The sequence below is a fragment of the Salvelinus fontinalis genome, chromosome 30 (assembly GCF_029448725.1).
Source record: "Salvelinus fontinalis isolate EN_2023a chromosome 30, ASM2944872v1, whole genome shotgun sequence".
Taxonomy (NCBI): Eukaryota; Metazoa; Chordata; class Actinopteri; order Salmoniformes; family Salmonidae; genus Salvelinus; species Salvelinus fontinalis.
Genome location: NC_074694.1, coordinates 6,891,044 through 6,918,641, shown reverse-complemented (window position 1 = coordinate 6,918,641; position 27,598 = coordinate 6,891,044). Strand labels below are relative to the sequence as shown.

The following is a 27,598-nucleotide window of genomic DNA, read 5'->3' as shown; positions in this document are numbered from 1 at the left end:
CGGTTTCCTTCCTCTGCTGCAACTGAGTTAAGAAGGACACCTGTATCTTTGTAGTGACTGGGTGTATTGATACACCATCCAAAGTGTAATTAATAACTTCACCATGCTCAAATGGATATTCAATGTCCACCAATAGGTGCCCTTCTTTACGAGGCATTGAAAAACCTCCATGATCTTTGTGGTTGAATCTGTGTTTGAAATTTACTGAGGGACCTTACAGATAATTATATATGTGTGTGTACAGAGATTAGTTAGTCAATCAAAAATCATTTAAACACTTATTGCATACAGAGTGAGTCCATGCAACTTATTATTATACTTTGTTAACCACAATTCTACTCCTGAACGTATTTAGGCTTTCCATAACTAAGGGTTTGCCATTACTAAGAGTTTGAATACTTATTTACACAAGACATTTTAGCTTTTATTTATTTTTTACTAATTTCTAAAATACATATTAAATACAGGCTGTAACCCAAGATAATGTCGAAAAAGTCAAGGAGTGTTAATACTTTCTGAAGGCCCTGTGTTATGAATAAGTACAGGTTTTTTACACTCTTCTAATATTACGTGGGGGACATTTTGAAACGTTCAAAAATTATGTGACCCGGAAGTGATTTTGTTTTGTTGCTGAGACGATGACGTGTCTGTTTTGTGGTACGTTACAATCGAAACCGTATTGATTTCATATCTTTGGTTTAAGAGTTAACCTAACCTCACATCAGCTGTAAAACTATGTTGTTGTACTAGCTAGTACATGTTGTCCAAGTAAAAACGCTCATGACAACTACGTAAAACTGTGAAGCTAATTGTGTCTAGCTAACCTTTGCGAATTAGCTAGACCTTGTTCACTGTTGGCTGTACATACAAAATGTATTTTGTGTCGTTAAACTACCTATAGATCCACTGTCATATAGGTTTGCAAGCCGTATGATATTATTCACTAGCCTGCTGAGGAGAGGACTCTGTGTGAAACCATTCTGCAACCATCGTTACCAAAACGCTTCGGCGGTATTACTGAATGAGGTTATATTGTGAGTATGCATAACAATACACTTTTCTTTATAGTTAACTACAATACAAAGACACGGTAACAGCTAGCTGGCAATTATGATTGTATGGACTATAGACAAGCAAATAATTGGGCGTGTGAAATGGCTAGCTAACGTTAGCTAGATGGTTTATCAACACATCTCCATCTATTCTAACGATGCTAACGTTATTCTAATGCTGGTGCTCTTTCTCTTATAGCATGACTGCACTGTCAGACTTGGAGCCTGCTAAAAAGAGACTGCGGGTTGAAGTTAGCCTCCAAACACCTGTCGGCTCAAGGAGCCCTCATTCATTGGCTTTCAAAGGTAACACTCCCTGAACAGGGAAGATAAATGATCCTCTGTGTAATCTGATTGAAGGTTTTTCTCCAGTTCAGTTTTTGAGTTGTTTGATTGTCTGATGTGTTTTTTGCAGTAGGCCTATAGTGAGTGTAGCCTATGACTTACCAGTCAAGTTAATTATGATCCAAATTGATTCTCATTCTGTTGTCTTTTGTGTCCTTTCCCTTAGCAAGTTCCAAAGAGGCAAGTCTACACGCAATGGAGGGGCAGCAGCATGGTGCCAAAGCAACATCTCTCAGTCAGGAAAACAATCCCAAGTCCCAACAGAATAACCTTGATAAGTGGCTGTTGAACCCTCCCCAAAGCACCACAAGCCCAGCTTCTGACATGTCTGAAGCTGCTGAACAACAACTGGAAGATGTAGAGATGGTGAGTCCAGACAGCTCTGAGTCTGGCTGCAGTCACAAGTTGCAGTTGATGGAGACAGAGACAGAGGCCCAGACCCACAGTTCAGACTCTGAGGAACCTGTTGTCTCTAGTGTTATAGGCCTGGAGAGTATTATAGACATGGAGGATGAAGAGACAGCACCCTTAACACCAACTGACAGCCTAAAGGATCACAAGCCCGTCTCGCAAATCACCACAGATCACAATCCCGTCTCGCAAGTCTCCACAGATCACAAGCCTGTCTTGCAAGTCTCCACAGATCACAGGTCGGTCTCAGAAGTCTCCACAGATCACAAACCGGTCTCGCAAGTCTCCACAGATCACATGCCTGTCTTGCAAGTCTCCACAGATCACATGCCTGTCTTGCAAGTCTCCACAGATCACAAACCGGTCTCGGAAGTCTCCACAGATCACAAACCGGTCTCGCAAGTCTCCACAGATCACAGGTCGGTCTCAGAAGTCTCCACAGATCACAAGCCGGTCACAGATCACAGGCCTGTCTCAGAAGTCACAGATCACATGCCTGTCTTGCAAGTCTCCACAGATCACAAGCCGGTCCCGGAAGTCTCCACAGATCACAAGCCGGTCCCGGAAGTCTCCACAGATCACAAGCCGGTCCCGGAAGTCTCCACAGATCACAAGCCGGTCTCGGAATTCTCCACAGATCACAAGCCGTTCTCGGAAGTCTCCACAGATCCTAAAGGGAACAGTGATGAGCAAATGGAGGAGACCGTGAGCCAGAGCAACAAGGAGCTGGACAAGCAGCAGGACACAGAAAGATCTTCCTCTTCCAAGGATAAAGGAAAAATAACAGACTTCTTCGCCCCATCCACAAGGTACAGTATTGAATACCAATAATTTCAGAAGTTTTGTTGGGAGAAAGAAGTCCCTGGTGCAGTGGAAGTAACCCATTTAATACAGAATTCTGGGTACACACGTTTTACATTCAAATATGCAAGAGCAACTAGGTCACATCTTAGATTCAAGGACATAGTACAAAGTCATATCTCAAAATTATATAGTCTAAGCATCCTCAATTACATGTAGGGTATAGGCTTCATTACAAATGTTGGTTGATAGGACAGTGGTGGTACCAGCAGGTGAGGACAGTGGTGGTACCAGCAGGTGAGGACAGTGGTGGTACCAGCAGGTGAGGACAGTGGTGGGGACAGTGGTGGTACCAGCAGGTGGGGACAGTGGTGGTACCAGCAGGTGGGGACAGTGGTGGTACCAGCAGGTGGGGACAGTGGTGGTACCAGCAGGTGAGGACAGTGGTGGTACCAGCAGGTGAGGACAGTGGTGGTACCAGCAGGTGAGGACAGTGGTGGTACCAGCAGGTGAGGACAGTGGTGGGGACAGTGGTGGTACCAGCAGGTGGGGACAGTGGTGGTACCAGCAGGTGGGGACAGTGGTGGTACCAGCAGGTGGGGACAGTGGTGGTACCAGCAGGTGAGGACAGTGGTGGTACCAGCAGTTCGAGACAGTTTTTGAGAGCTGAGAATGTGTCCTGGGTCGTTCCACCTCAAAAAGTACACGAGGCTTTCAACACCCACCATCTCAGATTGTTCTGGAATCATTTGTTGTTAGAAACAGATCAGATTAGCATTCCTGCAACACTAATTTGTGGAAAATACAATTTGATCTCTGAGGAAGAAAGCTAATTGAGTGCATCCAAATCGGCAATTTTTTTGTATTTATTAGGATCCACTTTAGCCGCTGCAAAAGCATTAGCTACTCTTCCTGGGGTCCACATTAAACATGACATAGTACAGAACATTAGTCAATGACTTGAAATGCATACATTTAAAACATCACACATATCCTACATGTCAGATTAATTTAATATCACCTCTTTTTCCATTAACTTCAGTTAATAGCCTGTCAGAAGAGCAGCTTGATATTGACTAAAACCACATGCACACAATATCTAGCACACAATATCTAGCACACAATATCTATGTCTAATACAACATTTGTATTTATATGATTAATTTGTATTTATAATCACTGACCTAGACAACCAGGTGAGGGGAAGACAACCAGGTGAGGGGAGTTCCTAACTAATGACTGACCTAGACAACCAGGTGAGGGGAAGACAACCAGGTGAGGGGAGTTCCTACCTAATGACTGACCTAGACAACCAGGTGAGGGGAGTTCCTAACTAATGACTGACCTAGACAACCAGGTGAGGGGAGTTCCTAACTAATGACTGACCTAGACAACCAGGTGAGGGGAGTTCCTAACTAATGACTGACCTAGACAACCAGGTGAGGGGAGTTCCTACCTAATCACTGACCTAGACAACCAGGTGAGGGGAGTTCCTACCTAATCACTGACCTAGACAACCAGGTGAGGGGAGTTCCTAACTAATGACTGACCTAGACAACCAGGTGAGGGGAGTTCCTACCTAATCATTCACCTAGACAACCAGGTGAGGGGAGTTCCTAACTAATGACTGACCTAGACAACCAGGTGAGGGGAGTTCCTACCTAATCATTGACCTAGACAACCAGGTGAGGGGAGTTCCTAACTAATCACTGACCTAGACAACCAGATGAGGGGAGTTCCTAACTAATCACTGACCTAGACAACCAGGTGAGGGGAGTTCCTAACTAATCACTGACCTAGACAACCAGGTGAGGGGAGTTCCTAACTAATGACTGACCTAGACAACCAGGTGAGGGGAGTTCCTACCTAATCACTGACCTAGACAACCAGGTGAGGGGAGTTCCTAACTAATGACTGACCTAGACAACCAGGTGAGGGGAGTTCCTACCTAATCACTGACCTAGACAACCAGGTGAGGGGAGTTCCTAACTAATGACTGACCTAGACAACCAGATGAGGGGAGTTCCTAACTAATCACTGACCTAGACAACCAGGTGAGGGGAGTTCCTAACTAATCACTGACCTAGACAACCAGGTAAGGGGAGTTCCTAACTAATCACTGACCTAGACAACCAGGTAAGGGGAGTTCCTAACTAATCACTGACCTAGACAACCAGATGAGGGGAGTTCCTAACTAATCACTGACCTAGACAACCAGGTGAGGGGAGTTCCTAACTAATCACTGACCTAGACAACCAGGTGAGGGGAGTTCCTAACTAATCACTGACCTAGACAACCAGGTAAGGGGAGTTCCTAACTAATCACTGACCTAGACAACCAGGTAAGGGGAGTTCCTAACTAATCACTGACCTAGACAACCAGGTGAGGGGAGTTCCTAACTAATCACTGACCTAGACAACCAGGTGAGGGGAGTTCCTAACTAATCACTGACCTAGACAACCAGGTGAGGGGAGTTCCTCCCTAATCACTGACCTAGACAACCAGGTGAGGGGAGTTCCTACCTAATCACTGAGACAACTAGGTACAAGTGAACAGTAAGAACCAGCAGACACTAGACCAGGGTTCCCCAACTAGCGGCCTGCGAGGTGAATTTGTCTGCGAATAGTTTATAGGTACTATATTTACATTCAATAAATATAGTACCTAACATCCGATTTGGACCAAATGTTTTTCTAACAATGAGCTAGACATGAGGAATCCACGCTGATATATACTTCACTTCAGACTTTTTAAAGTTAGTTAGGCCTGTGTGTAAGTCATTAAGCAGGTTACTCTTGTTATGGTTGTAAGCAAAGATCTGTAAGGATATGAGTCGACTTGGCGTCCGGCTCTTGTCTCTTGGTTGACCTTTTCAGATGAGTATTTTCAACAATAAAGTTGTTTCAGGGCAAAGTTTCACGAGCTTCACAAACTTTCACAAGCTTCACAAACTTTCACAAGCTTCACAAAGTTTCTTTATGGTTTTTGACTCTTAGGCTACTGACCAATAGAACACCTAGCCTAATTTGAATGTTATTCATACTATTTTAACTTGTCGATAGGTTTTTATCATGACGGTTTCCTGTGTTCCTGTTACTGCCAGAGAAACATGCTCTCCTCTGGGGTGGCTGTTGTGACTCTACAAGTGGTGGAGAAAATATGGCAACAGAAGAACCAATGTCTTCCTATCAGTACAGAGATCAAGTCGATGTCTTCCTATCAGTACAGAGATCAAGTCGATGTCTTCCTATCAGTACAGAGATCAAGTCGATGTCTTCCTATCAGTACAGAGATCAAGTCGATGTCTTCCTATCAGTACAGAGATCAAGTCGATGTCTTCCTATCAGTACAGAGATCAAGTCGATGTCATAAAGGGAGTCTATTGTGATGTAGGCAGTGGTTTTTAGCTAGATTATTCTGATGTCTTCTTAAGATGTTTATTGTAAGTCATGTTGCTCATGCATCATGTTCTTGATTTATTGCATTTTTTTCTTCTTCAGTGTTGTGTTAAAGTTGTTTCTCTTGTTTTCAATGTGACAGTGCCCAAGCTCCTTCGGAGAAACAACACAGATATGGAGACGTCCCGCGTGAGAAACAACGTGGGGACAGAGATGACGTCCCTCCGCCGTCGCCGCCGTACGATTACAAGTGGCTGGGAAGCCCCATCTGTGATCTGAGGAGAATGCCACAGTGTGGTCGACCACTCCCACCACTAAGGAATAGTCCTGACCATCACACTGTTATGATCAGGGTGAGAGAGAGGGAGCAGCTCCTTGGAAAACTAACTGAATGCTTTAGTCCACGCCAGTGGTGTCAAACCCCTTTAGTCTAAGCCAGTGGTGTCAAACCCCTTTAGTCTAAGCCAGTGGTGTCAAACCCCTTTAGTCTAAGCCAATGGTGTCAAACCCCTTTAGTCTAAGCCAGTGGTGTCAAACCCCTTTGGTCCAAGCCAGTGGTGTCAAACCCATTTGGTCCAAGCCAGTGGTGTCAAACCCCTTTAGTCCAAGCCAGTGGTGTCAAACCCCTTTGGTCCAAGCCAATGGTGTCAAACCCCTTTAGTCGAAGCCAGTGGTGTCAAACCCCTTTAGTCGAAGCCAGTGGTGTCAAACCCCTTTAGTCGAAGCCAGTGGTGTCAAACCCCTTTAGTCTAAGCCAATGGTGTCAAACCCCTTTGGTCCAAGCCAGTGGTGTCAAACCCCTTTGGTCCAAGCCAGTGGTGTCAAACCCCTTTAGTCTAAGCCAATGGTGTCAAACTCCTTTAGTCGAAGCCAGTGGTGTCAAACCCCTTTAGTCGAAGCCAATGGTGTCAAACCCCTTTAGTCCAAGCCAGTGGTGTCAAACCCCTTTAGTCCAAGCCAGTGGTGTCTAAGCCAGTGGTGTCAACCCCCTTTAGTCTAAACCAGTGGTGTCAAACCCCTTTAGTCGAAGCCAGTGGTGTCTAACCCCTTTAGTCCAAGCCAGTGGTGTCTAAGCCAGTGGTGTCAAACCCCATTGTGGGCTGAGCATCTGGTGGTTTTGTTATTTCTTTTCAATTTGTGTTCAATTTGTTCCTAACTAATCACTGACCTAGACAACCAGGTGAGGGGAGTTCCTAACTAATGACTGACCTAGACAACCAGGTGAGGAGTCCCTACCTAATCACTGACCTAGACAACCAGGTGAGGAGTCCCTACCTAATCACTGAGACAACCAGGTACAAGTGAACAGTAAGAACCAGCAGACATTAGACAAGGGTTCACCAACTAGCGGCCTGCGAGGTGAATTTGGCCCCCCAAGTTTCCTGAAAAAAAAAAAAATATATATATATTTAATTAATTACATTTTTGGACAGAAAATACTAAATACACGAGAAAATCAGCTCCTTGTGATTTTAATTTTGGAAATCTGTTCCTAAGTATTCCCATAGTGATTTTAATTTTGGAAATCTGTTCCTAAGTATTCCCATAGTGATTTTAATTTTGGAAATCTGTTCCTAAGTATTCCCATAGTGATTTTAATTTTGGAAATCTGTTCCTAAGTATTCCCATAGTGATTTTAATTTTGGAAATCTGTTCCTAAGTATTCCCATAGTGATTTTAATTTTGGAAATCTGTTCCTAAGTATTCCCATAGTGATTTTAATTTTGGAAATCTGTTCCTAAGTATTCCCATGCATAATATAGAGATATGTGATCATATATACAAATATAAGCAGTGATTCTGTTTTAGTCAAATAATTCATCTGTTTGGGTTTCTTGTGGTCAATTTACAGTCTACAAATGATTTATAATTATTTTCCGTCCCCCTGACCATCCGCTAAAGAAAAAAATTGGCCAGCAGCTGAATCTAGTTGATCACCCTCCGTAGAATGCGTTTGAAACCTGTGCTTTAAGCCTTGATTTGTGCTAGTCCACAATAGTCCTGGGCTCAACATTTGTGTTGGATATATTTATCTTTATTTAACTAGGATAAGTCAGTTAAGAACAAATTCTTATTTACAATGACGGCCTACCGGGGAACAGTGGGTTAACTGTCTTGTTCAGGGGCAGAACGACAGATATATTTTTTTTACCTTGTCATCTCGGGGATTCGATCTAGCAACCTTTCGGTTACTGGCCCAATGCTCTAACCAATAGGCTACCTGTCTCTAACCACTAGGCTACCTGTCTCTAACCACTAGGCTACCTGTCTCTAACCGCTAGGCTACCTGTCTCTAACCACTAGGCTACCTGTCTCTAACCACTAGGCTACCTGTCTCTAACCGCTAGGCTACCTGTCTCTAACCGCTAGGCTACCTGTCTCTAACCACTAGGCTACCTGTCTCTAACCGCTAGGCTACCTGTCTCTAACCGCTAGGGTACCTGTCTCTAACCGCTAGGCTACCTGTCTCTAACCGCTAGGCTACCTGTCTCTAACCGCTAGGCTACCTGTCTCTAACCACTAGGCTACCTGTCTCTAACCACTAGGCTACCTGCTCTAACCACTAGGCTACCTGTCTCTAACCACTAGGCTACCTGCTCTAACCGCTAGGCTACCTGTCTCTAACCACTAGGCTACCTGCTCTAACCACCTTTCTGCCGCCACAAGGATGTGTGAAGTATGATGAACACAAATGTGCATTATTAATGACTAAATGGTGAAAGTTAGCAAAAACACATGATTCTTCATCATCATCATCGTCTGGTTATCTGAACGAATGGTAGGACTTCCAATTGGTAATACCGTTCATGTACTCATCATGCTGTATTTTCTCTTCAGACAGACCTCCTTCAAACAGGCAAAATTCCTGTTCCCTATCCCAACAAGTTCAAAGACACCTGGGATGAGGTCCATGTGAAAATGCCCTGTTCAAAGAGCAACCTATTCCCAGTAGGAAATCAGGTACTGCTTTTTACCGTAGTTACACGTTGTACTGTCACGTTTTGAAATTGGACGCACTAACTACAAGTGTTGTTTATAATTTACAAGTGATCTCCAAGCCGATCTCCGAGCCGACATCTCTCACCATTAGGGAAAGAGCTGATCTACAGTGCCTTCAGAAAGTATTCATACCCCTTGACTTATTTCACATTTTGTTGTTACAGCCTGAATTCAAAATGGATTCAATAAATAAAAATTCCCCCCATCATGTCAAAGTGACAGAAATCAGAAATATCTATTTCACATTACGGTTCACACCCCTAAGTCAATACATTAGAATCACCTTTGGCAGCGAAGTCTCTTATTAAGAGCTGGATTGTACAACATTTGCCAATTTATTCTTTTCAAAATTGTTCAAGCTCTGTCAAATTGGTTATTGTTAATTGCTAGACAAAAAATTGTCAAGTCTTGCCATAGGTTTTCAAGTGGATTTAAGTCAAAACTGTAACTCGGCCACTCAGGAACATTCACTATTTTCTTAGTAAGGTGAATTAATCTCCTAGTGTCTGGTGGAAAGTAGACGGAACCAGGTTTTTCTCTAGGATTTTGCTTGTGCTTAGCTCCATTCTGTTTCTTTTTTATCCTGAAAAACTCCCCAGTCCTTAATGATTGCAAGCATACCCATAACATGATGCAGCCAACACTATGCTTGAAAATATGGGGAGTGGTACTCAGTAATGTGTTGTATTGGATTTGCCCCAAACACAACACTTTATATTCAGGACATAAAGTTAATTGCTTTGCCACATTTTTTGCAGCATTATTTTACTGCCATATTGCAAACAGGATGCATGTTTTGGAGAGAAAAAAATATTCTGTACGGGCTTCCTTCTTTTCACTCTGTCAATTAGATTAATATTGTGGAGTAACTACAATGTTGATCCATCCTCAGTTTTCTCCTATCACAGCCATTAAACTCTGTAACTGTTTTAAAGTTACCATTGGCCTCATGGTGAAATCCCTGAGTGGTTTCCTTCCTCTCCGGCAACTGAGTTAGGAAGGATGCCTTTTTATCTTTTTTAGTGTAATTTATAACTTCACCATACTCAAAGGCATATTCAATGTCTGCTTTTGATTTTTTTTAAATCTACTTTTTCCCTGGTCTTTGGTTGAATCTGTGTTTAAAATTCACTGCTCTACTGAGGCACCTTATAGATAATAATTAACAGAGATAACAGGTAACAGAGATGAGGTACTCATTCAAAAACGCGTGAATCAAATTTTTACTCCTGAACTTATTTAGGCATCGCCATAACAAAAGGAGTTGAATACTTATTCACTCAAAACATTTCAGCTTTTCATTTTGTATTAATTTGTCAAAAAATGTCCAAAAAACATTATTCCACTTTAAACATGATGGGTTATTGTGTGTAGGACCAGCGACAAACATCTCTATTTGATCTATTTTAAATTCAGGCTGTAACACAACAACATGTGGATGAAGTCAAGGGGTTTGAATACTTTCTGAAGGCACTGTGTCACTCTAATTACACTGAACAGAAATATTGTATGTACGAAAGTTTGGACAAAACCCTTCAAATTAGTGGATTCGGCTATTTCGGCCACACCTGTTGCTGACAGGTGTATAAAATCGAGTACACCGCCATGCAATCTCCATAGACAAACATTGGCAGTTGAATGGTCTTACTGAAGAGCTCAGTGACTTTCACCATGGCATCGTCATAGGATGCCACCTTTCTAACAAGTCAGTTTGTCACATTTCTGCCCTGTTAGAGCTGCCCCTGGTTATCTGTAAGTGCTGTTATTGTGAAGTTGAAATGTCTAGGAGCAACAACGGCACAGCCACGAGGTGGTAGGCCACACAATCTCACAGCACAGGACCGCTGAAGTGCACAGCGCTTAAAAATGGTCTGTCCTCGGTTGCAACAAATCCCTAATGAGTTCCAAACTGCCTCTGGAAGAAACGTCAGACACAGGAACTGCTTGTCGGGAGCTTCATGAAATGGGTTTCCGTGGTCGAGCAGCAGCACACAGGCCTAAGATCACCATGCACAATGCCAAGCGTCGGCTGGAGTGGTGAAAGCTTGCTGCCATTGGATTCTGGAGCAGTGGAAACGTGTTCTCTGGAGTGATGAATCACACTTCACCATCTGGCAGTCCAACAGACAAATCTGGGTTTGGCAGATAACAGGAGAAGGCTACCTGCCCCAATGCATAGTGCCAACTGTAAAGTTTGGTGGAGGAGGAATAACGGCCCGGGGTTGTTTTCCATTGTTCGTGCTAGGCCCCTTAGTTCCAGTGAAGGGACATTTTAACACCTAAGCATACTATAACATTGTAGACGATTCTGTGCTTCCAACTTTGTGGCAACAGTTTGGACAAAACCGTTTTCTGTTTCAGCATGACAATGCCCTCCCATGCGCAAAGTGAGGTCCATACAGAAATGGATTGTTGAGATCGGTGTGGAAGAACTTGACAGGCCAGTACAGAGCCCTGACCTCAACCGCATCGAACACCTTTTGGGATGAATTGGAACGCCGACTGCGAGCCAAGCCTAATCGCCGAATATCAGTGCCCAGACCTCACTCATGCTCTTGTAACTGAAATGGAAGCAAGTCCCTGCCTCAACGTTCCATCATCTAGTGGAATGCCTTCCCAGAAGAGTGGAGGCTGTTATAGCAGCAACGTTCCAACATCTAGTGGAAAGCCTTTCCCAGAAGAGTGGAGGCTGTTATAGCAGTAATGTTCCATCATCTAGTGGAAAGCCTTCCCAGAAGAGTGGAGGCTGTTATAGCAGCAATGTTCCATCATCTAGTGGAAAGCCTTCCCAGAAGAGAGGAGGCTGTTATAGCAGCAACGTTCCAACATCTAGTGGAAAGCCTTCCCAGAAGAGTGGAGGCTGTTATAGCAGCAACGTTCCATCATCTAGTGGAAAGCCTTCCCAGAAGAGTAGAGGCTGTTATAGCAGCAACGTTCCATCATCTAGTGGAAAGCCTTCCCAGAAGACTGGAGGCTGTTATAGCAGCAATGTTCCATCATCTAGTGGAAAGCCTTTCCCAGAAGAGTGGAGGCTGTTATAGCAGCAATGTTCCAACATCTAGTGGAAAGCCTTCCCAGAAGAGAGGAGGCTGTTATAGCAGCAATGTTCCAACATCTAGTGGAAAGCCTTTCCCAGAAGAGTGGAGGCTGTTATAGCAGCAATGTTCCAACATCTAGTGGAAAGCCTTCCCAGAAGAGAGGAGGCTGTTATAGCAGTAATGTTCCATCATCTAGTGGAAAGCCTTCCCAGAAGAGAGGAGGCTGTTATAGCAGCAATGTTCCATCATCTAGTGGAAAGCCTTCCCAGAAGAGTGGAGGCTGTTATAGCAGCAATGTTCCAACATCTAGTGGAAAGCCTTCCCAGAAGAGTGGAGGCTGTTATAGCAGCAACGTTCCAACATCTAGTGGAAAGCCTTCCCAGAAGAGTGGAGGCTGTTATAGCAGCAATGTTCCAACATCTAGTGGAAAGCCTTCCCAGAAGAGTGGAGGCTGTTATAGCAGCAATGGTCCAACATCTAGTGGAAAGCCTTCCCAGAAGAGTGGAGGCTGTTATAGCTGCAATGTTCCATCATCTAGTGGAAAGCCTTCCCAGAAGAGTGGATGCTGTTATAGCAGCAATGTTCCAACATCTAGTGGAAAGCCTTCCCAGAAGAGTAGAGGCTGTTATAGCAGCAACGTTCCATCATCTAGTGGAAAGCCTTCCCAGAAGAAAGGAGGCTGTTATAGCAGCAATGTTCCAACATCTAGTGGAAAGCCTTCCCAGAAGAGTGGAGGCTGTTACAGCAGCAATGTTCCAACATCTAGTGGAAAGCCTTCCCAGAAGAGTGGAGGCTGTTATAGCAGCAATGTTCCAACATCTAGTGGAAAGCCTTCCCAGAAGAGTGGAGGCTGTTATAGCAGCAATGTAGGGACCAACTTGGACAGTTTCAGCTTCTATGACTTTTTTACAGATCCTTGCGGCATGCATTATCATGCTGATACATGGGTTATGGCGGCAGATGGATCCTTGCGCCATGCATTATCATGCTGATACATGGGTTATGGCGGCAGATGGATCCTTGCGCCATGCATTATCATGCTGATACATGGGTTATGGCGGCAGATGGATCCTTGCGCCATGCATTATCATGCTGATACATGGGTTATGGCGGCAGATGGATCCTTGCGCCATGCATTATCATGCTGATACATGGGTTATGGCGGCAGATGGATCCTTGCGCCATGCATTATCATGCTGATACATGGGTTATGGCGGCAGATGGATCCTTGCGCCATGCATTATCATGCTGATACATGGGTTATGGCGGCAGATGGATCCTTGCGCCATGCATTATCATGCTGATACATGGGTTATGGCGGCAGATGTATCCTTGCGCCATGCATTATCATGCTGATACATGGGTTATGGCGGCAGATGGATCCTTGCGCCATGCATTATCATGCTGATACATGGGTTATGGCGGCAGATGGATCCTTGCGCCATGCATTATCATGCTGATACATGGGTTATGGCGGCAGATGGATCCTTGCGCCATGCATTATCATGCTGATGCATGGGTTATGGCGGCAGATGGATCCTTGCGCCATGCATTATCATGCTGATACATGGGTTATGGCGGCAGATGGATCCTTGCGCCATGCATTATCATGCTGATACATGGGTTATGGCGGCAGATGGATCCTTGCGCCATGCATTATCATGCTGATACATGGGTTATGGCGGCAGATGGATCCTTGTGCCATGCATTATCATGCTGATACATGGGTTATGGCGGCAGATGGATCCTTGCGCCATGCATTATCATGCTGATACATGGGTTATGGCGGCAGATGGATCCTTGCGCCATGCATTATCATGCTGATACATGGGTTATGGCGGCAGATGGATCCTTGCGCCATGCATTATCATGCTGATACATGGGTTATGGCGGCAGATGGATCCTTGCGCCATGCATTATCATGCTGATACATGGGTTATGGCGGCAGATGGATCCTTGCGCCATGCATTATCATGCTGATACATGGGTTATGGCGGCAGATGGATGGGCCTCTGGATCTCATGGTATTTCTGGACGTTCAAAATGTCATAGATAAAATGCAATTGTGTTCGTTGTTCATAGCTTACGCCTGCCCCATACCATAACCCCACCTCCACCATGGGGCTCTCTGTTCACAACGTTGACATCAGCAAACCGCTCGCCCACACAACGCCATACGCACTGTCTGCCATCTGCACGGTACAGTTGATACCGGGATTCATCCGTGAAGAGAACACTTCTCCAGCGTGCCAGTAGCCATCCTGAAGTCGGTTCAAGACCCTGGTGAGGACGACGAGCACGCAGATGAGCTTCCCTGAGACGGTTTCTGACAGTTTGTGCAGAAATTCTTTGCTTGTGCAAACCGACACTCTTTCATCAGCTGTCCGGGTGGCTGGTCCCAGACTGCAGGTGAATAAGCCGCATGTGGAGCTAGTACGGTTACACGTGGTCTGCGGTTGTGAGGCTCGTTGGACGTAGTGCCAAATTCTCTAACACGAGGTTAGAGACGGTTTATGTACTTATGTACTTTGGTGGTGGCTTATGGTAGAGAAATGAACATTAAATTCTCTGGCAACAACTCAGGTGGCCTTTCCTGCAGTCAGCATGCCAATTGCACGCTCTATTAAAACTTCTGTGGCATTGTGTTGTGTGACAAAACGGCACATTTTAGTGGCCTTTTCTAGTCCCCAGCACAAGGTGCACATGTGTAATGATCATGCCGTTTTAATCGGCTTCTTGTGTAGAATGTGAAATAAGCTGTGATGTGCGTACGGAGCATTTCTCTGATCTTTTATTTCATTGATATACCACGGCTGTCAGCCAATCTGCATTCAGGGCTCGAACCACACGGTTTATAAATGAGAATTGAATCACCTTTTCCATAACTAGACCATTACTTTAACAGGTGCACCTCATGAAACATGGGACCAACACTTTTGGTTCAGTGTAATTCTAACAAATCAATGGGACAATAAAATAAATAAGTTATTGACTTTGTTATATCCTTGGGAAGTTGTTCAAATGTTGTGTATGTATGTGTGTATATCTATATATGTATATATATACAGTTGAAGTCTGAAGTTTACATACACCTTAGCCAAATACATTTAAACTCAGTTTTTCACAATTCCTGACATTTGAACCTAGTGAAAGTTCCCTGTCTTAGGTCAGTTAGGATCACCACTATTTTAAGAATATGAAATGTCAGAATAATAATAGAGAGAATGATTTATTTCAACTTTTATTCTTTCATCGCATTCCCAGTGGGTCAGAAGTTTACATACACTCACTTAGTATTTGGTAGCATTGCCTTTAAATTGTTCAACTTGGGTCAAACATTTTGGGTAGCCTTCCATAAGCTTCCCACAATAAGTTGGGTGAATTTTGACCCGTTCCTCATGACAGAGCTGGTGTAACTGAGTCAGGTTTGTAGGCCTCCTTGCTCGCACACGCTTTTTCTGTTCTGCCCACACATTTTCTATAGGATAGAGGTCAGGGCTTTGTGATGGCCTCTCCAATTCCTTGACTTTGTTGTCCTTCAGCCATTTTTCCACAAATTTGGAAGTATGCTTGGGGTAATTGTCCATTTGGAAGATCCATTTGTGACCAAGCTTTAACTTCCTGACTGATGTCTTGATGTTGCTTCAATATTTCCACATACTTTTCCTGCCTCATGATGCCATCTATTTTGTGAAGTGCACCTGTCCCTCCTGCAGCAAAGCACCTCCACAACATGATGCTGCCACCCCCATGCTTCACGTTTGGGATGGTGTTCTTCAGCTTTTTCCTCAACATAACGATGGTCATTATGGCCAAACAGTTCTATTTTTGTTCCATCAGATCAGAGAACATTTCTCCAAAATGTACGATCTTTGTCCCTATGTGCGGTTGCAAAGCGTAGTCTGGGCTTTTTAATGGTGGTTTTGGAGCAGTGGCTTTTTCCTTGCTGAACGGCCTTTCAGGTTATGTCGATACAGGACTCGTTTTACTGTGGATATAGATACTTTTGTACCTGTTTTCTCCAGCATATTCACAGGGTCCTTTGCTGCTGTTCTGCGATTGATTTGCACTTTTCGCACCAAAGTACGTTCATCTCTAGGAGACAGAACGGGTCTCCTTCCTGAGTGGTATGACTGCTGCGTGGTCCCATGGTGTTTATACCTGTGTACTATTGTTTGTACAGATGAACGTGGTACCTTCAGGCATTTGGAAATTGCTCCCAAGGATGAACCAGACTTGTGGAGGTCTACAATTTTTTTTCTGAGGTATTGGCTGATTTCTTTTGATTTCACCTTGAAATACATCCACAGGTACACCTCCAATTGACTCAAATAATGTCAATTAGCCTATCAGAATCTTCTAAAGCCATGACATCATTTTCTGGAATTTTCCAAGCTGTATATAGGCACAGTCAACTTAGTGTATGTAAACTTCTGACCCACTGGAATCTGTCTGTAAACAATTGTTGAAAAAATTACTTGTGTCATGCACAAAGTAGATGTCCTAACCGACTTGCCATAACTATAGTTTGTTAACAAGAAATTTGTGGAGGTGTTGAAAAATGAGTTTTAATGACTCCAACCTAAGTGTATGTAAACTTCCTACTTCAACTGTATACTGTCAGATAAAATCAGTCAGGGAAACTAATAAAGGCATTTGTTTTGTGATGATGCAAATCGATATCATGTCTTAGGAAGAACTGACCACTAACCCCTGCCTGAACTGTACGATCAGGAAAGATTAGGCGGAGGAGGAGGATGATGATGATGATGGTTAACTTCCTGGTTTTGCAGGAGGTGCAGGAACGGTGGGAACTCATCCAGAAAGCTTTAAACAGAAAATTTGGAAGTTCCCATGATGTAAAGGTAAGTTAATGACTAAATTGATATTCTGTCTGTTCACTGTGGAGCAATTTTATTTTTTTATTTGTTTTTATTTCACCTTTATTACACCTTTATTTAACCAGGTAGGCCAGTTGAGAACAAGTTCTCATTTACAACTGTGACCTGGCCAAGATAAAGCAAAGCAGTGCGACCAAAAACAACAACACAGAGTTACACATTTAATAAACAAACGTACAGTCAATAACACAATAGAAAAATCTATGTACAGTGTGTCAATAACACAATAGAAAAATATATGTACAGTGTGTGCAAATGTAGAAGAGTAGGGGAGGTAAGGCAGTAAATAGGCTATTAGAGGGGAAATAATTACAATTTAGCATTAAGCAATGTATTCAACATGTACAGTATCTATTGGTTGACGAGCATTATTAGATATTATTAGCGTTATTATTAAGAGAGAGGATGTTTTATGTGTTATTGAAATACATGTTCACTGTGTTATAAAATGTGTTTTAGAGGAACTATCTATCAAATCCATTATTGTATAAATAATACATGTTATTACCCGAATTGGCCATGAGATGGCACCAAGATCCCGGATATCAAGGCAAAGATACTTACTGCTAAAAAATATAAGCATGCGCCTCCTTTACTGAATTTAAAAAAAAATATATATATATATGACGTTTATTGGTGTGCATTTCCCCATTTTCAGAATGCCATATTGAAGTACAATGTTGCTCATGCCAAGAGATGGGACTTCACAGCTCTTCATTTGTTTTGCAACAAGGTAAGAAAATAATGTTATTGATTTAACTACCTTCTTAAAATATAGTCATCAGGTGGACTGTCTGGGTTCAAGGACATCTGAAAAATAAAATCATTTCTGGCCTCATCAGTTACACACACACACACACACACAAACACAAACACAAACAAAATCAGCATCTGGTTTTAACAACCACTATTAAACTAATCATGTTTTTAGTATCAATGAATATACCAGTCAGATTGGTATCAACCACAGGGCTGTAGTGATCTAGTCTGGTGCTCTGGTTCAGACGCGGGGCTATAGTGATCTAGTCTGGTGCTCTGGTTCAGACACAGGGCTGTAGTGATCTAGTCTGGTGCTCTGGTTCAGACACGGGGCTGTAGTGATCTAGTCTGGTGCTCTGGTTCAGACACGGGGCTGTAGTGATCTAGTCTGGTGGTCTGGTTCAGACACGGGGCTGTAGTGATCTAGTTTGGTGCTCTGGTTCAGATACGGGGCTGTAGTGATCTAGTCTGGTGCTCTGGTTCAGACACGGGGCTGTAGTGATCTAGTCTGGTGCTCTGGTTCAGACACGGGGCTGTAGTGATCTAGTCTGGTGCTCTGGTTCAGACACGGGGCTGTAGTGATCTAGTCTGGTGCTCTGGTTCAGACACGGGGCTGTAGTGATCTAGTCTGGTGCTCTGGTTCAGACACGGGGCTGTAGTGATCTAGTCTGGTGCTCTGGTTCAGACACGGGGCTGTAGTGATCTAGTCTGGTGCTCTGGTTCAGACACGGGGCTGTAGTGATCTAGTCTGGTGCTCTGGTTCAGACACGGGGCTGTAGTGATCTAGTCTGGTGCTCTGGTTCAGACACGGGGCTGTAGTGATCTAGTCTGGTGCTCTGGTTCAGACACGGGGCTGTAGTGATCTAGTCTGGTGCTCTGGTTCAGACACGGGGCTGTAGTGATCTAGTCTGGTGCTCTGGTTCAGTGCCAATGATCCTTTCAGCTGTGTAAATCACACGGAGTCAGTCATCTGACCACATCTGCATACCTCTCTAAAGACAGCAACCGTTATACAGCGGACCCTGTGTATTGTCGTTGAAATGTTACCTGTAATAAGTGACCAACTGAATACATTTTATAAGGGCTCTATCGATGTCTGTCTAATATTTAGCTGAAATAAAGGTGGAATAAAGGTGGAATAAAGGTGAAATAAAGGTGGAATAAAGGTGAAATAAATAATATTTAGCTCTTACAAATTGCTGGCAAAAAAAACAACAGATTAAATAACTCATGAAACGGACTGTGACTGTGAGGGGACACGCACATTATTTTGTTGTTGTATTGTTTGTGTATCGTATTTTAAATTTGTGTCACTTGTCTTTTGTGTATCAGTGTTTTGTTAATTGTCATGTTTTGTGGGGACCCCAGGAAGATTAGCTTCTGCAAAAGCTCATGGGGATCCTAATAAACAAATACATACATTTGGTTGGTTTATAGCCCGAAATCACTTTTTTTTGTTTATATCAGAATTCTATGGCTTAAATTCATTCTCTGTAAATTGTGAATAACTTACTCTGGGGACTAGCCTCTTTACTGTATGAAACTCAATGGCGTCTAGGATGATGTCGTCCCTAAAGTGACTCTACGTACATACCCCAACCAGAAGCCATGGATTACAGGCAACATCCGCACTGAGCTAAAGGGTAGAGCTGCCGCTTTCAAGGTGCGGGACTCTAACCCGGAAGCTAATAAGAAATCCCGCTATGCCCTCTGGCGAACCATCAAACAGGCAAAGCGTCAATGCAGGATTAAGATCGAATCGTACTACTCCGGCTCTGATGCTCGTCGGATGTGGCAGGGCTCGCAAACTATTACAGACTACAAGGGGAACCACAGCCGTGAGCTGCCCAGTGACACGAGCCTACCAGACGAGCTAAACTACTTCTACGCTCGCTTTGAAGCAAATGTCACTGAAACAACATGCATGAGAGCACCAGCTGTTCCGGAAGACTGTGTGATCACACTCTCCGCAGCCGATGTGATTAAGACCTTTAAACAGGTCAACATTCCCAAGGCCGCAGGGCCAGGCGGAATACCAGGACGTGTACTGTGAGCATGCGCTGACCAACTGGCAAGTGTCTTCACTGACATTTCAATCTCTCCCTGTCCGAGTCTGTAACACCAACATGTTTTAAGCAGACCAACATAGTGCCTGTGCCCAAGAACACTAAGGTAACCTGCCTAAATGACTACCGACCCGTAGTGCTCACGTCAGTAGCCATGAAGTGCTTTGAAAGACTGGTCATGGCTCACATCAACACCATTTTCTCAGAAACCCTAGACCCACTCCAATTTGCATACCGCCCCAACAGATCCACAGATGATGCAATCTCTATTGCACTCCACACTGCCCTTTCCCACCTGGACAAAAGGAACACCTATGTGAGAATGCTATTCATGGACTACAGCTCAGTATTCAACACCATAGGGTTCTCAAAGCTCATCAATAATCTAAGGCCCCTGGGATTAAACACCTCCCTCTGCAACTAGATCCTGGACTTCCTGGCGGGGCGCCCCCAGGTGGTAAGAGTAGGTAACACATCCACCACGCTGATCCTCAACACAGGAGTCCCTCAGGGGTGCGTGCTCAGTCCACTCCTGTACTCCCTGTTCACTCATGAATGTACGGCCAGTCACAACTCCAACACCATCATTAAGTTTGCCAATGACTCGACAGTGGTAGGCCCGATCACCGACAACGAATAGACAGCCTATAGGGAGGAGGTCAGAGACCTGGCCGTGTGGTGCCAGGACAACAACCTCTCCCTCAATGTGATCAAGACAAAGGAGAAGATTGTGGACTACAGGAAAAAGAGGACTGAGCATGCCCCCATTCTCATCGCCGGGGCTGCAGTGGAGCAGGTTGAGAGCTTCAAGCTCCTTGGTACATGGTACAAGCACACCAAGACAGTCGTGAAGAGGGCACGACATAACCTATTCCCCCTCAGGAGACTGAAAAGTTTTGGCATGGGTCCTCAGATCCTCAAAATGTTCTACAGCTGCACCATCGAGAGCATCCTGACTGGTTGCATCACTGCCTGGTATTGCAACTGCTCTGCCTCCGACCGCAAGGCACTACAGAGGGTAGTGCGAACGGCCCAGTACATCACTGGGGCCAAGCTTCCTGCCATCCAGGACTTCTATACCAGGCGGTGTGAGAGGAAGAACCCTAAAAATTGTGCAAGACTCCAGCCACCCTAGTCATAGACTGTTCTCTCTGCTACCGTACAGCAAGCGGTACCGGAGCGCCAAGTCTAGGTCCAAGAGGTTTCTAAACAGCTCCCCCCCCCCCCCTCCCAAGCCATAAGACTCCTGAACACCTAATCAAAGGGCTGCCCAGACTATTTGCATTGCCCCCCCCCCCCCCCCCCCCCCTCTTATACACCGCTGCTACTCTCTGCTGTTATCATCTATGCATAGTCACTTTAATAACTCTACCTATATCTCTATATTACCTCAACTAACCGGTGCCCCCGCACATTGACTCAGTTCCGGTACCCCTCTGTATATAGTGTCGCTATTGTTATTTTACTAATGCTCTTTAATTACTTGTTACTTTTTCCCCCTAATTCTTATCTGTATTTTTTATTTTTTTTACTGCTTTGTTGGTTTAAGGGCTTGTAAGTAGGCATTACACTGTAAGGTCTACACCTGTTGTATTTGGCACAAGTGACTAATAAAATTTGATTTGATAGATAATTTACAGGACCATGCAGCCCAGCGACGACCTGGATATATTCAGTGTTGCTGCCTTATTGGCTGTCTGTCTTATCTAGTGGCAAACTCGCTATCCTCTACTCATCTCTCTGTCTTATCTAGTGGCAAACTCGCCATCCTCTACTCATCTCTCTGTCTTATCTAGTGGCAAACTCGCCATCCTCTACTCATCTCTCTGTCTTATCTAGTGGCAAACTCGCCATCCTCTACTCATCTCTCTGTCTTATCTAGTGGCAAACTCGCCAACCTCTACTCATCTCTCTGTCTTATCTAGTGGCAAACTCGCCATCCTCTACTCATCTCTCTGTCTTATCTAGTGGCAAACTCGCCATCCTCTACTCATCTCTCTGTCTTATCTAGTGGCAAACTCGCCATCCTCTACTCATCTCTCTGTCTTATCTAGTGGCAAACTCGCCATCCTCTACTCATCTCTCTGTCTTATCTAGTGGCAAACTCGCCATCCTCTACTCATCTCTCTGTCTTATCTAGTGGCAAACTCGCCATCCTCTACTCATCTCTCTGTCTTATCTAGTGGCAAACTCGCCATCCTCTACTCATCTCTCTCTCTCCCTCTCTTTGTCTCTCCCTCTCTTTGTCTCTCCCTCTCTTTGTCTCTCCCTCTCTTTGTCTCTCCCTCTTTGTTTCTCCCTCTCTTTGTTTCTCCCTCTCTTTGTCTCTCCCTCTTTGTTTCTCCCTCTCTTTGTCTCTCCCTCTGTCTGCTTGTTTCTGTCTGCCTGTGTCTGTGTCTCTCTCTCTCTCTCTCTCTCTTTCTCTCTCTTTCTCTCTCTTATCTGTCGCCAGTTGGCCCCTGCCCTGTCTAGTGGCTGTGTTACTGTAGCTACAGTCCTTGCTTGATCCCAAATCTTTTGTGCTCTCTTGCTGACGATCACAATATGAGTTGGCAAGACAACACTTACCCATCTGGGACCAGGCTACAGCAGACCAGTCAGAGAGAACCTCCAAATATACACGACATCAGCACCCGCCTGCTATCTAGCTAACCGTCACTAGGGAAATGGGATCAATTTGCCTGCTATCTAGCTAACCGTCACTAGGGAAATGGGATCAATTTGCCTGAATTGTAGCAGTAGAAATATTCCTTTTAGAAAAGACTGGTGACATCTTGACTGAGCAGTCAATTGGTTTATAAAGTCTAGTCATCAACTGATGTTAGAGTGGTGTGTCGTTCTCTCTACAGCTCTGTGTTCTTCTAACACAGCTCCGGTAGAGCTACAAGAGAATAGAATTGTTTGAAAAGACACATTTTCATTATTGTTTGTTTCTCGTCTCAAGAAAAGACACTACAAGTCAAAAGATTTACTATTTTCTACGTTGTAGAATAATAGTGAAGACGTTAAAACTCTGAAATAACACCAATCATGTAGTAACCAAAAAAGTGTTAAACAAATCTAAATATATTTCAGATTCTTCAAAGTATTTGCAAAGCTGTCCAAGGCAAAAGGTGGCTATTTTGAAGAATCTCAAAAATAAAATATATTTGGATTAGTTTAACACTTTTTTTTTGGTTACTACATGATTCCATATGTGTTATTTTCATAGTTTTGATGTCTTCACTATTCTATATATTCCTCCCTATTTCAAGTGTGTCAAGACGGCAGGTAGCCTAGTGGTTAGAGCTGTTGGGCTAGTAACCGAAAGGTTGCTGGATTGAATCCCCGAGCTGACAAGGCAGTTAACCCACTGTTCCCCGGGCCCTGAGCAAGGCAGTTAACCCACTGTTCCCCGTGCCCTGAGCAATGTAGTTAACCCACTGTTCCCCGGGCGCCGAAGACGTGGATGTTGATTAAAGCAGCCCCCCCCCCCCCCCCCCGTACCTCTCTGATTCAGAGTGGTTGGGTTAAATGCTGAAGATACATTTCAGTTTAATGCATTCAGTTGTACAACTGACTAGGTATCCCCCTCTTTCCCTTTTTCTTTATCTTTAGGGACAAAATGTAATTGATATAAATGTACAGTCTGTATGAGAATGGCAATGCTGTGTCGGCAGATATACACGCAGGGGGGAACAGAAGTCAAGAGAACTCATTTAATCCCATTCCACATAAAGGCAGCGTTTAGTAGGCTGTCGGAGGGAAACAGCTGCCTGACGTCATATGATGTCACAGAGAAACACAATGCATTATTCCGTTCTTAAACCTGTCAAATTGATTTGCAAAACACTTATGTCATAAATCATGTTAATAGAATGAATTATTTAAATTTGTTTTACATTGACAAATAGGATATACACAAAAGTCTGGACACCTGCTCGCCGAACATCTCATTCCAAAATCATGGTCATTATTATGGAGTTGTTCCCCCCCACCTTTTGCTGCTATAACAGCCTCCACTCTTCTGGGAAGGCTTTCCACTAGATGTTGGAACATTGCTGCTATAACAGCCTCCACTCTTCTGGGAAGGCTTTCCACTAGATGTTGGAACATTGCTGCTATAACAGCCTCCACTCTTCTGGGAAGGCTTTCCACTAGATGTTGGAACATTGCTGCTATAACAGCCTCCACTCTTCTGGGAAGGCTTTCCACTAGATGTTGGAACATTGCTGCTATAACAGCCTCCACTCTTCTGGGAAGGCTTTCCACTAGATGTTGGAACATTGCTGCTATAACAGCCTCCACTCTTCTGAGAATGCTTTCCACTAGATGTTGGAACGTTGCTGCTATAACAGCCTCCACTCTTCTGGGAAGGCTTTCCACTAGATGTTGGAACATTGCTGAGGGACTTAATTCCATTCAAATCAAATTTACTGGTCACACATACATATTTAGCAGATGTTATTGAGGGTGTAGCAAAATGCTTATGTGTCTAGCTCCAACAGTTCACACACATGTAAAAAATAATGGCATTAATGAGGTCGGGTACCGATGTTGGGCGATTTGGCCTGGCTCACATTCGGCGTTCGATGAGGTTGAGGTCAGGGCTCTGTGCAGGCCATTCAAGTTCTTCACACCGATTTCAACATACCATTTCTGTATGGACCTCGCTTTGTGCACGGGGGCATTGTCATGCTGAAACAGCAAAGGGCGTTCCCCAACCTGCTGCCACAAAGTTGGAGGGACAGAATCATCTAGAATGTCATTGTATGCTGTAGTGTTAAGATTTCCCTTCACTGGAACTAAGCGACCTAGTCTGAACCATGAAAAACAGCCCCAGATCATTATTCCTCATCCACCACATTTACATTTAAGTCATTTAGCAGACGCTCTTATCCAGAGCGACTTACAAATTGGAAAGTTCATACATATTCATCCTGGTCCCACCGTGGGAATTGAACCCTGGTCCCCCCGTGGGAATTGAACCCACAACCCTGGCGTTGCAAGCGCCATGCTCTACCAACTGAGCCACACGGCACCACCAAACTTTACAGTTGGCACTATGTATTGGGGCAGGTAGCGTTCTCCTGACATCTGCCAAACCCATATTTCTCTGTTGGATTGCCAGATGGTGAAGTGTGATTCATCACTCCAGAGAACACGTTTCCACTGCTCCAGAGTCCAATGGCGGCGAGCTTTCCACCACTCCGGCCGACACTTGGCATTACGCATGATTAACTTAGGCTGTTGTGAGGCTGCTCGTTCAGGCCATGGAAAACCATTTCATGAAGCACCCGACAAACAGTTCTGGTGCTGACGTTGCTTCCAGAGGCAGTCAGTAGTGAGTGTTGCAACCCGAGGACAGACCATTTTTATGTGCTACGAGCTTTTGTGACCGACCACTTCGCGGCTGAGCCGTTGTTGCTCCTAGACGTTTCCACTTCACAATAACAGCACTTACAGTTGACCAGGGCAGCTCTGGCAAGGCAGAAATTGGACGAACTGACTTGTTGACATACTATGACAAGTCACTGAGCTCTTCAGTAAGGCCATTTTACTGCCAATGCTTGTCTATGGAGATTGCTGTGTGCTCGATTTGTATACACCTGCCAGCAACGGGTGTGGTTGAAATAGCCGAATACACAAACTTTTGTATATGTAGCGGCCATATTTTTCCTCACAATAAAATTGAAGCGACGTGCACTTGTATCAGGAGTCGCTTGTTTTTATGAAATCAAAAAACAGAAATATGAGGTACCAGATTCTAGAATATGCACCCCACACACACACACCCACAATATGTATTTTTGGGACAACTGGCAAGCTAATACCTTGATGTACAGCATAGATAGATGGGGGGGGGGGGGGGAGATGAAAGATAGATAGGGATGTAGGGAGAAGAGGTAGTGGTAAATATAGAGAGGGGGAGGAGAGGTAGTGGTAATTATAGAGAGGAGAAGAGGTAGTGGTAAATATAGAGAGGAGGAGAGAAGAGGTAGTGGTAAATATAGAGAGGAGGAGAGAAGAGGTAGTGGTAAATATAGAGAGGAGGAGAGAAGAGGTAGTGGTAAATATAGAGAGGAGGAGAGAAGAGGTAGTGGTAAATATAGAGAGGAGGAGAGAAGAGGTAGTGGTAAATATAGAGAGGAGAAGAGAAGAGGTAGTGGTAAATATAGAGAGGAGGAGAGAAGAGGTAGTGGTAAATATAGAGAGGAGGAGAGGTAGTGGTAAATATAGAGGGGAGAAGAGGTAGTGGTAAATATAGAGAGGAGAAGAGAAGAGGTAAATATAGAGAGGAGGAGAGGTAGTGGTAAATATAGAGAGGAGGGGAGAAGAGGTAGTGGTAAATATAGAGAGGAGAAGAGGTAGTGGTAAATATAGAGAGGAGAAGAGGTAGTGGTAAATATAGAGAGGAGGAGAGAAGAGGTAGTGGTAAATATAGAGAGGAGGAGAGAAGAGGTAGTGGTAAATATAGAGAGGAGGAGAGGTAGTGGTAAATATAGAGAGGAGGAGAGGTAGTGGTAAATATAGAGAGGAGGAGAGAAGAGGTAGTGGTAAATATAGAGAGGAGGAGAGGTAGTGGTAAATATAGAGAGGGGAGAAGAGGTAGTGGTAATTATAGAGAGGAGGAGAGAAGAGGTAGTGGTAAATATAGAGAGGAAGAGAGAAGAGGTAGTGGTAATTATAGAGAGGAGGAGAGAAGAGGTAGTGGTAAATATAGAGAGGAGGAGAGAAGAGGTAGTGGTAAATATAGAGAGGAGGAGAGAAGAGGTAGTGGTAAATATAGAGAGGGGAGAGAAGAGGTAGTGGTAAATATAGAGAGGAGGAGAGAAGAGGTAGTGGTAAATATAGAGAGGAGGAGAGAAGAGGTAGTGGTAAATATAGAGAGGGGAGAAGAGGTAGTGGTAAATATAGAGAGGAGGAGGGGTAGTGGTAAATATAGAGAGGAGAAGAGGTAGTGGTAAATATAGAGAGGAGGAGAGGTAGTGGTAAATATAGAGAGGAGAAGAGGTAGTGGTAAATATAGAGAGGAGAAGAGGTAGTGGTAAATATAGAGAGGAGGAGAGAAGAGGTAGTGGTAAATATAGAGAGGAGAAGAGGTAGTGGTAAATATAGAGAGGAGAAGAGGTAGTGGTAAATATAGAGAGGAGAAGAGGTAGTGGTAAATATAGAGAGGAGGAGAGGTAGTGGTAAATATAGAGAGGAGGGGAGAAGAGGTAGTGGTAAATATAGAGAGGAGGAGAGGTAGTGGTAAATATAGAGAGGAGGAGAGGTAGTGGTAAATATAGAGAGGAGAAGAGGTAGTGGTAAATATAGAGAGGAGAAGAGGTAGTGGTAAATATAGAGAGGAGGAGAGGTAGTGGTAAATATAGAGAGGAGGAGAGAAGAGGTAGTGGTAAATATAGAGAGGAGGAGAGGTAGTGGTAAATATAGAGAGGAGGAGAGGTAGTGGTAAATATAGAGAGGAGGAGAGGTAGTGGTAAATATAGAGAGGAGGAGAGGTAGTGGTAAATATAGAGAGGAGGGGAGAAGAGGTAGTGGTAAATATAGAGAGGAGGAGAGAAGAGGTAGTGGTAAATATAGAGAGGAGGAGAGGTAGTGGTAAATATAGAGGGGAGGGGAGAAGAGGTAGTGGTAAATATAGAGAGGAGAGAAGAGGTAGTGGTAAATATAGAGAGGAGGAGAGGTAGTGGTAAATATAGAGAGGAGGAGAGGTAGTGGTAAATATAGAGAGGAGGAGAGAAGAGGTAGTGGTAAATATAGAGAGGAGAAGAGGTAGTGGTAAATATAGAGAGGAGGAGAGGTAGTGGTAAATATAGAGAGGAGGAGAGAAGAGGTAGTGGT

At 44.1% G+C, this 27,598-nt stretch overlaps 1 protein-coding gene across 2 annotated transcripts in view; it reads left to right on the top strand.

Annotated features, from left to right (window-relative positions):
- The first annotated feature begins 579 nt into the window (after window positions 1-579).
- Window positions 580-27,598, top strand: part of LOC129828581 (poly(ADP-ribose) glycohydrolase-like) — a 126,289-nt gene continuing 99,270 nt past the window's right edge. The window contains exons 1-8 of one of the 2 annotated variants that reach the window (XM_055889631.1): window positions 580-657; window positions 918-1,034; window positions 1,252-1,358; window positions 1,564-2,617; window positions 6,150-6,360; window positions 8,846-8,968; window positions 16,839-16,910; window positions 17,605-17,679. In XM_055889631.1, coding sequence (XP_055745606.1) covers window positions 931-1,034; window positions 1,252-1,358; window positions 1,564-2,617; window positions 6,150-6,360; window positions 8,846-8,968; window positions 16,839-16,910; window positions 17,605-17,679 — 1,746 coding nt within the window. In that variant the 5' untranslated portion in view covers window positions 580-657; window positions 918-930. Of the gene's footprint in view, window positions 658-901; window positions 1,035-1,251; window positions 1,359-1,563; window positions 2,618-6,149; window positions 6,361-8,845; window positions 8,969-16,838; window positions 16,911-17,604; window positions 17,680-27,598 lie in introns of both variants that reach the window. The other variant, XM_055889630.1, reaches the window with a different exon arrangement.